The sequence below is a fragment of the Hylobates moloch genome, unplaced genomic scaffold (genome assembly GCF_009828535.3).
Source record: "Hylobates moloch isolate HMO894 unplaced genomic scaffold, HMol_V3 SCAFFOLD_22, whole genome shotgun sequence".
NCBI lineage: Eukaryota > Metazoa > Chordata > Mammalia > Primates > Hylobatidae > Hylobates > Hylobates moloch.
Genome location: NW_026652297.1, coordinates 825,073 through 836,983, shown reverse-complemented (window position 1 = coordinate 836,983; position 11,911 = coordinate 825,073). Strand labels below are relative to the sequence as shown.

General features: G+C 49.6%; 2 protein-coding genes across 7 annotated transcripts in view; both read right to left on the bottom strand.

The window, feature by feature from the left end:
• Positions 1-3,021, bottom strand: part of SMAGP (small cell adhesion glycoprotein) — a 23,452-nt gene extending 20,431 nt beyond the window's left edge. Inside the window, exons 1-2 of one of the 3 annotated variants that reach the window (XM_032144395.2) lie at positions 2,855-3,021; positions 1,842-1,913 (exon numbers count right to left, since the gene is read on the bottom strand). In XM_032144395.2, the coding sequence (XP_032000286.1) occupies positions 1,842-1,875 (34 nt within the window). In that variant the 5' untranslated portion in view covers positions 1,876-1,913; positions 2,855-3,021. Of the gene's footprint in view, positions 1-1,841; positions 1,914-2,077; positions 2,296-2,657; positions 2,810-2,854 lie in introns of those variants that run through there. The other 2 variants (XM_058433757.1, XM_058433758.1) reach the window with 2 other exon arrangements.
• A 7,971-nt stretch (positions 3,022-10,992) lies between these two features.
• The window catches only part of BIN2 (bridging integrator 2), a 42,670-nt gene continuing 41,751 nt past the window's right edge, over positions 10,993-11,911 (bottom strand). For all 4 annotated transcript variants that reach the window (XM_058433752.1, XM_058433751.1, XM_032143827.2 and 1 more), the window contains one exon: positions 10,993-11,483. In XM_058433752.1, coding sequence (XP_058289735.1) covers positions 11,454-11,483 — 30 coding nt within the window. In that variant the 3' untranslated portion in view covers positions 10,993-11,453. The remainder of the gene's footprint in view (positions 11,484-11,911) is intronic.

The following is an 11,911-nucleotide window of genomic DNA, read 5'->3' as shown; positions in this document are numbered from 1 at the left end:
AAACTACCTGCCTCAACCTCCCAAAGTGCTGGAATTACAGGCGTGAGCCACCGTACCTGGCCATTTCTCTCTTTTATCTCTTCTCACCAGACAACTAGAAGTCTGAATTGTGTGCATCACCAGTCACAGAGGACACTGTCTTAGACTTCCACTGGTGGTGTCACTCACCTGTTTCCACATCAGTAAAAGCAGGGAATGCCTGTCCTAATGACAAATGTGACTGTGTATAGGAAGACAAAGGTGTATAGACCAACCAAGGGTTTGTTCCTCTCTCCCCCTAACTAGCACATGCTGAAAACAGTCAATAAATAACAGATAGTTTGTCCGGCCCAGCCTGATGATGAACTAAAAGGTGGGCATCCATTCTCAGAGTGCTGAGCAGTAGTGCCCAGCCTCCGCACACCTTCAGGGAACAATGGGGTTTTGATGCTGGGTCTGTATCATCAGAGGAGTGGAATTAAAAAGCCAGCAAAATCCCTTCGGCCGGGCGCGGTGGCTCACACCTGTAATCCCAGCACTTTCCCAGGCCGAGGTGGGTGGATCACGAGGTCAGGAGATCGAGACCATCCTGGCTAACACGGCGAAACCCCGTCTCTACTAAAATACAAAAAATTAGCCGGGTGTGGTGGCGGGGGCCTGTAGTCCCAGCTACTCGGGAGGCTGAGGCAGGAGAATGGCATGAACCCAGGAGGCGGAGCTTGCAGTGAGCCGAGATCGCGCCACCGCACTCCAGCCTGGGCGACAGAGCGAGACTCCGTCTCAAAAAAAAAAAAAAAAAGCCAGCAAAATCCCTTTCAAGGGAAAGATGCGTTTCTAACAAGCACTCAGTGCTAATAACCAATGTGACTGAGTGCTTACGAGATACTACACACTCTTCTAGGTGTTTTATATGGGTTGTCTCATTTAATCTTCATAAATCATAAGATAGGTACTGTTTTCCCTATTTTGTGAATGATGAAACTGGAGCTTAGAGGTTAGAAATACTATCTTTAGCAGGTTTTTAAGAAACTATTTCCCTGTTATCTTTGAAGATTCATTTTCCGCATTTAACTATAAGGGTTTCTACTACATGCTTTGCCATAGCTATAAATTATTAGACAGATGAATGTAAAGCCCTTCCTTTAGGCTTATAAAATAATCAATCTTCCTTCCTTCCTTCCCTTCCTTTCCTCCCTCCTCCTCCCTCCCTCCCTTCCTATTTTTTGAGACGGGTCTCACTTTGTTGCCCAGGCTGGAGTGCAATGGCACGATCTCGGCTCACCTGTGCTTCCCAGGTTCAAGCGATTCCCATGCCTCAGCCTCCTGAGTAGCTGGGATTACAGGCGTGCACCGCCATGCCTGGCTAATTTCTTTTGTATTTTTAGTAGAGATGGGGTTTCACCATGTTGGCCAGGCTGGTCTCAAACTCCTGACCTCAGATGATCGGCCCACCTCGACCTCCCAAACTGCTGGCATTACAGGCATGAACCACCACGCCCGGCCTCTTTCTTTCTTTTGAATTATAAATAGGGTCTCACTGTGTTGCCCAGGCAGGTCTCAGACACCTAGCCTCAAGAGATCCCCCTGTCTCAGTCTCCCAAAGTCCTGGGATTACTGACGTAAAATCATTTGATAAACCAAGGTTACAAAGCTTTGTGAAGTCACCGTGTCCATGTGACTTCAGATTAAAACCGTACTAAGGGGCACACTCTAGTTCCTGCTTCCTCCCAGGCCCTTCCCGTGTGAGGCAGGCAGAGAGGGGTGGGGGTCTTCCCACCCGGGCTGAGGTTTCCACGACTGGTCTGGGGAAGGGGATGTTGAACAATTCTTTCTCACTGGGATTAGGAAAGGCCTTCACCTACCTCTTGGAGAAGGAGTGGTCAGGAGGCTGGTCATTGTCACTAGTGGTTGAGTTCCTTGGAGAAGAGGCAGATCTGTAGGAAGAGCGGCAAAGACAGGAATGTAGCGGGTGGGCCCCTGGGGCTTCGAGTCCTGGAAGTCCCAGGAAAGCCTCTGGTGCCAGGTTCTCCCAAGTTCCTTCCCCTCTTCCTGTTGTCCTCTTCTGGTTTCCCTGAGTATCTCCTCAGGCTCCAGGTACCAAAAGCTCTCCACAGGAGCAGGTCTGAGGTCGCATGCAGTTTGACGGGGTGTCACCTTCATACGCTCTCTCCCGATCCTTTCAACGGGCCACCAAATTTACTTAGGAGAGTTCTCAAGGCCTGAGAAAGTCAGGCAAAGGTTCGCAAATCAGCAGCGAACCCAGTTTCGCCAAAGCGCGGTAACAGGGACCCTCGGGTTCCACAGCTGGGACTTCTGGTGACGCCATCCACCAGGTGTCAGGAGAGGGCCGGGAAGGTCAGGACCCGCGCCCGGGCTCCGGAGCGGAGCGGGCGACGCGCGGCAGCCGGGCCAGGACCGGGAGGCGAGGGCCGTGGGCCGCCTTCTGGCCCGCCTCGGACGCTGGGACGCCGGACTGGCCGCCCCCTCCGGGCCTGCCTTCGCCGTCCAGCGCGCGGTCCCGCACAGCCTGCCAAGCCTCACGTGGCCCCAGCCCGCGCCCCGCGCCCGGGAGACCCTCGACGCCCCTGCGAACGCGGGGTGGACGCGGCGGGCTGGGTTGGTTCTCGCCCCGCGGCCCCGTCCCCGCCCCCGTCCCCGCCCCGAGCCCCCCGCGTTACCAGCACTCGGCGGAGCGCGCTGCGCTGGGGGCGGCCGGTGCGTCGGAAAGCGGCGTTCCCAGCCCCCGCGACCCTCTGCCCCAGCGGAGCGCTGAGCTTCGGCCGCTCCGGGTTTCGGTTCCTGCCGCGGCCGAGGTGGCTGCGGCGAGTGTGGGCGACCCGGCTCTCCGGCGCCCCCGCCCTCCCCTCGCGCTCACCTTTCCAGTCCGACGGGCTGCAGGGGAAGGGCCGGCGCCGCTCCGCGCGTCCTTTTGAACTCAACGGGGGCGGGCACCGCGGAGTCGCCGAGGCCGGCAGAGGCCGAACGAGGACCCCGAGCGGAGGAAGCCGCGGGTGGCGCGCGGGGTTGGCGCAGAGGCCGGAGGGGGTGGGGGGCAGGCCGACGGGGTGGGACAGGAAAAGCGGAGAGAAACCGCCCTCTGCAGGTCCCCTCGGCTCCCCCGGGAGGAAAGGCAGCCTGCCCTTCTCCGATTGTCACTTTACGCTCCATCCGGAGCCGCTTCCTCCCTCGCCCCGAGGCTCGGGGTTGGCGGTGGGGGGGGGACCAGATTGGAGCCGCGGACTAACTGGGATCCGTCCCATTTCCCTGGGCTTGACGTTCTCTGAATTTTTAGCTACTGTGGAAAGTTACATTTATTTGCCTTTGTTTATCGCTTGCCCACGTAGGTCTGTGTCCCGAAGCTTGGCAGATGAGCGAACTTAGCCAGCACACCCCCGGCCGTGAAGCAGGGAGGGGAAGCGGGGAGAGCAACGAGCCCCACCCGGGTCTTGCCAGCTGGACGTTCTTGTGGGGCAGCGTTGGGCAGCGGTTAGGAGTGTCGTGGACTTTGGATTCAAACAGCCCTAGCTCCTCTGCTTGCTAGCTGGGTGACTTTGGGCAAATTAACATCTCGGAAATCTGTTTCCTCATTCCTAAAATGCGGGGCTGAAAGTGATCACGCCTGTAAAACCATCTCATATCCATGGTTCTAGAGCGTGGTGAGCACCTCAATTTGAATAATCAGTGCCATGCTTTAGCTACCTCTTGACTCACTCGTTTGTGGCAGGAAATGTTCCCAAATTAATCAGAAGAATTCAGTGACTAAGAGGATGTAATAGTATATAACGCAGGCACTGGAATCAGCTCTGCTGTGTGATCTTGGACAAGTTGCTTCTGTTTCGTTTCTCTTATCTGGGGCAATACCTGTCTGATAGAGTGACTGTTGGGACGAAATAAGTTAGGAAATATGTACTGTAAGGCATTAGAACCTTGCCTGGCACATAGTAAGTGCTCAATCAACGCTAGCTCTTGTTACCTTGGCTTCCCGTTTAGGATTGGAACCCTTGTGATTATTCTTTCCCTCCCAGTGATAGACTTCTGTGCTTACTTCGCACTCCTGTGCGTTCTGTAGGTTTGTAAACCAGTATTTATACAGAAATACTTTCTATAGAAAGACAGGCATCATCAGATTGTGCAGTTAATCCGGGAACGGACTGAAAGGGAAGGTCTCAGAGGAGAGAGTCATAAAGGGAGAAAACAAAACAAAGTCATAAGCAAAGCAAGAGTAGTTGCTTTTATTCCTAAAGTGTTCATTATAAAAGAAACCAGAGGGCAGGGCACTGTGGCTCACGCTTGTAATCCCAGCACTTTGGGAGGCGGGTGGATCACTTGTGGTCAGTAGTTTGAGACCAGTCTGGCCAACAAGGTGAAACCCTGTCTCTACTAAAAATACAAAATCCGCTGGGCGTGGTGGCACACACCTGTAATCCCAGCTACTCTGGAGGCTGAGGCACGAGAATTGCTTGAACCTGGGAGGCAGAGGTTGCAGTGAGGTGAGATCACACCGTTGCACTCCAGCCTGGGCAACAACAGCAAAACTCCGTCTCAAAAGAAAAACAAAACAAAAACAGGAGGAAAACAAACAATAAAAAAGTGATGAAATTCATTTTATGTAAATATATTGTGAGAAATATATGTAAATATATGCATGGGAAAATGCCAATCCAACCAAGAAAGGCAAAGAAAGTGACATGCCAGCTATGCATTTGTAACTTAATAAAAGAAAAGTGAGCCTGGCTTGTCCTTAGATAAGAGAATATCCAAGAGAAAAGGAAATTAAAATCCTAGAGGGCTAAATCCAAAGGAGGACAATTGCTGGCATTGACATACTCTAGCTGTCCACCTTGATCATGAATTCCAGGAGAAGTTCAGCATGTGAACAAGCATGCTTGTTTCAAAACATCTCATGAGGCCGGCGTGGTGGCTCACGCCTATAATCCCAGCACTTTGGCGGACGGATCACAAGGTCAGGAGATCAAGACCATCCTGGCTAACACGGTGAAACCCCGTCTGTACTAAAAATACAAAAAATTAGGCGGGCGTGGTGGCAGGCACCTGTAGTCCCAGCTACTCGGGAGGCTGAGGCAGGAGAATGGCATGAACCCGGGAGGCAGAGCTTGCAGTGAGCCAAGACTGCACCACTGCACTCCAGCCTGGGAAAAAGAGCAAGACTGTGTCTCAAAAAAAAAAAACAACTCATGTACCCCATAGATATATATACCTCCTATGAACCCACAAAAACTAAACATTAAAAAAATAAAAATAGGCCAGGCGCAGTGGCTCACGCCTGTAATCCCAGCACTTTGGGAGGCCAAGGCGAGCAGATCACAAGATTGAGAGATCGAGACCATCCTGGCCAACATGGTGAAACCCCAACTCTAATAAAATTACAAAAATTAGTCGAGCATGGTGGCGCATGCCTGTTATCCCAGCTGCTCAGGATGCTGAGGCAGGAGAATTGCTTAAACCTGGGAGGCGGAGGTTTCAGTGAGCAGAGACCGCGCCACTGCACTCCAGCCTGGCAACAGGGTGAGACTGTCTCAAAATAAAAAATAATAATAATAAAAATAAATAAAATGTAACCTTGGAAGGTTTGCTGATACTTGATTTTTGTTTGTTTGTTTGTTTGAGACAGAGTCTTGCTCTATCACCCAGGCTGGAGTGCAATGGCGTGATATCGGCTCACTGCAACCTCTGCCTCCCAGGTTCAAGCAATTCTTCTGCCTCAGCCTCCCAAGTAGCTGGGATTACATCCATCTGCCATCAGGCCCGGATAATCTTTTGTATTTTTAGTAGAGACGGAGTTTTGCCATGTTGGCCAGGCTAGTCTCGAACTCCTGACCTCAGGTGATCCACTCGCCTCAGCCTCCCAAAGTGCTGGGATTACAGGCATGAGCCACCACGCCTGGCTTGATACATTATTTATTTATTTTTTTTAATGTAGTCACATAGCTCATTTTATTTTTTGAGGTGGAGTCTCACTCTGTCATCCAGGTTGGAGTGCAGTGGCTCCATCTCAGCTCACTGCAGCCTCTGCCTCGCGGGTTCAAGTGATTCTCATGCCTTAGCCTCCGGAGTAGCTGGGATTACAGGTCCGCACCACCATGCCTGGCTAACTTTTGTATTTTTAGTATAGACAGGGTTTCACCATGTTGGCCAGGCTGGTCTCAAACTCCTGACCTTGAGTGATCCACCCGCCTCGGCCTCCCAAAGTGCTGGGATTACAGGCCTGAGCCACTGCTCCCGGCCAACATACTTCATTTTAAAAGTGTAGTCATTTAGAAAAATAGATCCAATATGCACATGCTCAGCACCCAGTTTGGTGTAAAATAAATACTATTGTAAGCAGTGTGCGTATTATGCTCTCTGGTGTGTGTGCTGTTTATCTGGATATGTCATGTCTCGAGCTCTCTGCATGTCTTACCTAGTCTGTCAGTATATCCTTCAAACTGCTGGAGGGCAGAGACTGGAGGATGTTCTTGCAATTAATTCTATGTAGAGAGGCATACAGATAGATGATGAATGAAGCCTGGTGGTGGTAAACTACCAGTGTTCTCCAAGGATCAATAGACCTCCAGAGGCCTTAGGGGAGGGGACAGGAGACATTCATCTCCACCCAATTTTATTGGCCTTCAGCCCCACCTTGTGCTGCTGCCGGGATGGCAGTCTTTCCCCTGAACATTACCATTTTGTCAGTTAGGGTAAACAAGCTGTTCCGCAAATGGCACTATTCACCGTAGGTAAGCATATGGGCACTTTCCCCTGCCTCCTTGGAGCTCTCAGTAGGGTTCTATGCAAACAAAGTGCCAACTTCACAATTCAGTAAAATTTTCCACTTCAGGTGTGCCTCTATTGCAGCAGTTACTGCTTGTCTGCCCCACCAGACTGTAAGTGCCTAGAAGTCTCTGGCTCACGCCAAAGAGGATCAGTCTCCTGAGGAGAGGAGGGAAAGCCCTGGAGAAAAGGGTTGAGGGCCTTGTGCAGCTAGGGGCCTCTGTTCCCAGCATTTTCCCTGTATCACTCCCAGCAGTGATTCTGAATGCCAAGGGAGTGGAACATCTTTTATTTTATCTTATTTATTTATTTATTTTTGAGATGGAGTCTTGCTTGGTCACCAGGCTGGAGTGCAGTGGCGCGATCTCGGCTCACTGCAACCTCCGCCTCCTGGGTTCAAGCAATTCTCCTGCCTCAGCCTCCCGAGTAGCTGAGACTACAGGCATGTGCCACCACACTCAGTTAATTTTCTTTTTCTTTTTTTTTTTTTTGAAATGGAGTCTCGCTCTGTCGCCCAGGCTAGAGTACAGTGGCCCGATCTCGGCTCACTGCAAGCTCCGCCTCCCGGGTTCACGCCCTTCTCCTGCCTCAGCCTCCCAAGTAGCTGGGACCACAGGCGCCCACCACCTCGCCCAGCTAATTTTTTTGTATTTTTAGTAGAGACGGGGTTTCACCATGTCAGCCAGGATGGTCCCGATCTCCTGACCTTGTGATCGCCTCGGCCTCCCAAAGTGCTGGGATTACAGGTGTGAGCCACCGCACCCGGCCCACATTCCGTTAATTTTTGTATTTTTATTAGAGACGGGGTTTCACCACGTTGGCCACGATGGTCTTGATCTCTTGACCTTGTGATCCGTCCGCCTTGGCCTCCCAAAGTGCTGGGATTACAGGCCACTGCGCCCAGCCCGGGAGTGGAACACCTTTTAGGAGAGCTATGAAAAAGGACAGGCAGTAGGGCTTTTCTAATTTGAAGAACAACTCTCCTCTCAGGGGGAAATGCAAGCTCCTCCTCTCCATTACTGCTGTATACAGTAGAGATCCTTTGAAGATGATCCTTTTCTTTTTTCTTTCTTTCTTTCTTTTTTCTTTTTTATGAGACTGGGTCTCGCTCTGTTGCCCAGGCTGGCTGGAGTGCAATGGTGTGATCAAAGATCACTGCAACTTTAATGTGAGCTCAAGATATCCTCCTGCCTCGGCCTCCAGAGTGTCTGGGGCTACAGGCATGTGCCACCATGCCCAGCTAATTTTTTATTTTTTGTGGAGATGGGGTTTTGCTTTGTCACCCAGGCTGGCCTTGAACTCTTGGGCTGAAGCAATCCTCGAGCCTTGGCCTCCCAAAGCAGAGATTTTTTTTTTTTTTTTTTTGAGACGGAGTCTTGCTCTGTTGTCCAGGCTGGAGTGCAGTGGCGCAATCTCGGCTCACCACAACCTCCGCCTCCCGGGTTCAAGCGATTCTCCTGCCTCAGCCTCCTGAGTAGCTGGGACTACAGGCACATGCCACCATGCCCAGCTAATTTTTTGTATTTTTAGTAGAAGCGGGGTTTCACTATGTTGGTCAGGCTGGTCTTGAACTCCTGACCTTGTGATCTGCCCACCTCAGCTTCCCAACGTGCTGGGATTACAGGCGTGAGCCACTGTGCCTGGCCAGATGATGCTTTTTAAAGAGTAACATCAGCCTGGCCATCATGGCGAAATCCCATCTCTACAAAAAACGCAAAAATTAGCCGGGCATGGTAGCACGTACCTGTAGCCCCAGCTACTCAGGAGGCTGAGGTGGGAGAATCGCTTGAGCTCAGGAAGCAGAGGTTGCAGTGAGCCTGAGATGGTGCCACTGCACTCCAGTCTGGGCAAGAATGAGCCCTCGTCTCAAAAAAAAAAAAGAAAAGAAAAGAAAAAAGAAAAAGGAGTAACAGGATTAGATTTTAGAAAAAATGACTCCCAAATATAAACATGTATTTCCAGCTCCTTAACAAACATATCTACTGGAACATCCTGCAAGGACTACAAATTCCTTGCATCCAATGCTTGTAGGGGACACCTAGAGTTTGTTTTATAGCTTAATCAAGGCATAATTGATGCACAGTAAATTGCACATAAAATATACAATTTGATAAGCTTTGACACACGTATATACCCATAAAACTATCACCATAATTAAAATTAAGAACATTTCTGGCCGGGCGCGGTGGCTCATGCCTGTAATCCCAGCACTTTGGGAGGCTGAGGCGGGTGGATCACCTGAGGTCAGGAGTTCGAGAACAGCCTGACCAACACGGAGAAACACCATCTCTACTAAAACTACAAAATCAGCCGGGCATGATGGTGCATGCCTGTGATCCCAGCTACTCGGGAGGCTGAAGCAGGAGAATCGCTTGAACCCAGGAGGTGGAGGTTGCAGTGAGCCGAGATAGTACCATTGCACTCCAGCCTGGGCAACAGAGCGAGACTCCATCTCAAACAAAACAAAACAAAAACACCTCACTTTTCATCATGTATCCCCTTCTAGCCCATCACTAAGTCTTGCCCGTTCTGCTCCCTGCTCAATATTCTGTCTCGTTAAATATCTTATTTTTAACCCCCCTCATCATCGTTTCCCTCGTTCCTAGTACTAGTACTCAGTGCTCAGTAGACGGTTGATGCTCCGTAAATGCTTGCGGAATGACTGAATGAATGGTGATATCATCACCTCTAAAAACAAGAGCAAGGATGGAAGGGTTTTGGCATTTATGTGGCATTTATCAAGGTGGCAGGGCTTCAGAGCTATTTTGAAAATGTTGTCACAAATATTTTCATATAAAGTAATGATAGGACTTGAATCCAAGACTTCCTTTTTTAATTTTTTTTTTTTTTTTTTTTTTTGAGACAGTGTCTTGCTTTGTCACCCAGGCTGCGCAATCTTGGCTCACTGCAACCTCCGACTCCCGGATTCAAGCAATACTCCTGCCTCAGCTTCCTGAGTAGCTGGGACTACAAGTGTGCGCTACCACGCTCGGCTAATTTTTGTATTTTTAGTAGAGATGGGGTTTCACCATGTTGGCCAGGCTGGTCTTGAACTCCTGACCTTGTGATCCACCCGCCTTGGCCTCCCAAAGTGCTAGGATTACAGGTGTAAGCCACCGTGCTTGGCCTTTTTTTTTTTTTTCTTTTTCTTTTTAAGACAGAGTCTCCCTCTGTCACTCAGGTTGGCGTGCAGTGGTATGATCGTTGCTCCTTGCAGACTCAACCTCCCAGGCTGGAGTGACCCTCCCTCCTCGGCCTCCTAAGTGGCTGGGAGTATAGGTGTGCTCTACCATGCCTGGCCTAGTTTTTAAATTTTTTGTAGAGATGGGGGTCTATGTTGCCCAGGCTGGTGTAAAACTCCTGGGCTCAAGTTATCCTCCCGCCTCAGCCTCCCAAGGTGCTGGGATTAAAGGTGTGAGCCACCACATCCAGCCCTTTAAAATTTTTTTTTAAAATAAGAGATGGAGGTCTCATCATCTTGCCCAGGCTAGTCTCCAACTCCTGGGCTCAAGCAGTCTTCCCCTGTTGGCCTCCCAAAGGAATCCAGGACTTCTGACTCCAAATTTCATGCCATTTCCAGGATAGGATTTTTTTTTTCGAGACAGAGTTTCACTCTTGTTGCCCAGGCTGGAGTGCAATGGCACAATCTTGGCTCACTGCAACCTCCGCCTCCTGGGTTCAAACGATTCTCCCGCCTCAGCCTCCCGAGTTGCTGCGATTATAGGCATGCACCACCACGCCCGGCTAATTTTCTATTTTTTTTAGTAGAGACAGGGTTTCTCCATGTTGGTCAGGCTGGTCTCGAACTCCCGACCTCAGGCGATTCACCTGCCTCGGCCTCCCAAAGTGCTGGGATTATAGGCGTGCGCCACCGCACCCAGCCAATATGATTGTTATTATTATACTTTGTGTCCTTTAGGTTTCATGTCTCCTCTCTTGTGCTCAGACCCTTACTCATACCAAGAACTAAATTGTAAACACTAGATATAGCTCTACAATGTCATTACCCCTTTCCAAGTGTATCTGTTTATCAACCAAAGTGGGGAGTACCTGCAGGATTAAGGAGAAGAGTCTGTGGCCCTTGGTATCATAAAAGAATTACAGTCAGGAGTTAGGGTGAGCTGGGGGTCAGGGATGTGACTAAAGCTTTCAGAACCTGGGGCAGAATCAATAACCATACCTAAGTGGAAAACAGTGTGCTGGGTTGCAACGATGCCCTGTGTCAAATAAACAATCCACAGATAGTCAGAATCAGACTTTATTTAACAATCTGAAAATGCGTTCTTCTGGCTTTAGGTCTTGCAAAATAGGTCATAAGTCAAAGACAGATTTGTTCACTATCCTCTGAGTGTGTGTGGTTATGTCTCTGTATAGACAAGTGTCTGTGTCTATAGATACTTTTGCTTTTTATAGTGATTAAAGCTCCACTTTAGTTAATGTATAAAGTCTTATTCTAATAATGCTAAAACCAGAATTAAATATTCCCTGAGTGTAATGTTCTCTTCTCCCCAGCCTGCCTCCCTCCATCCCTCCCATAAGGCTGCTCCTCCGCCTCCATTAATGCCAAGTCTTTAGACAGCGCCAGCATTCTTACTGAGAACCCAGGGATGGATGCTGGCTCTTATATCCCTCCAACCTATACCCTCTGGTTGAAGAGCTTCTCTGGGGAGGTGTGGGGCAGGGGGAGTCTTGGCAGTTTCTCTTCAGAGTTGTGGATTTTCACTTGTAGATACCTGGAAAGTAAACATGATTGTGTTAGGTGTTGACCTGCCTTCCCACCAACCACTTATGGAAGGGTTAAACTCAATTTGCTTCTACTGAATTCTACTTCATGTAATGCCACTGGCCTCTCTTGAGGGAGGCAATGTGAAACTGGTTGTTGGGATTATTGCGAGGACTTTTTGCAGATATCGTTCATTACATCATTCACAATATCTTTATGACGATTCACAGGAGAATTTCTTTTTTTTTTCTTTTCAAGACATAGTCTTGCTCTGTCTCCCAGGCTGGAGTGTAGTAGCACAATCATAGCTAACTGTAGCCTTGAACTCCAGGGCTCAAGTATTCTCACCTCAGCCTCTGAGTAGCTGGGACTACAGGCGCACACAACCATGCCTGGCTAATTTATTTAAAAAAAAAATTTTTTTTTTTTTTTTTTGAG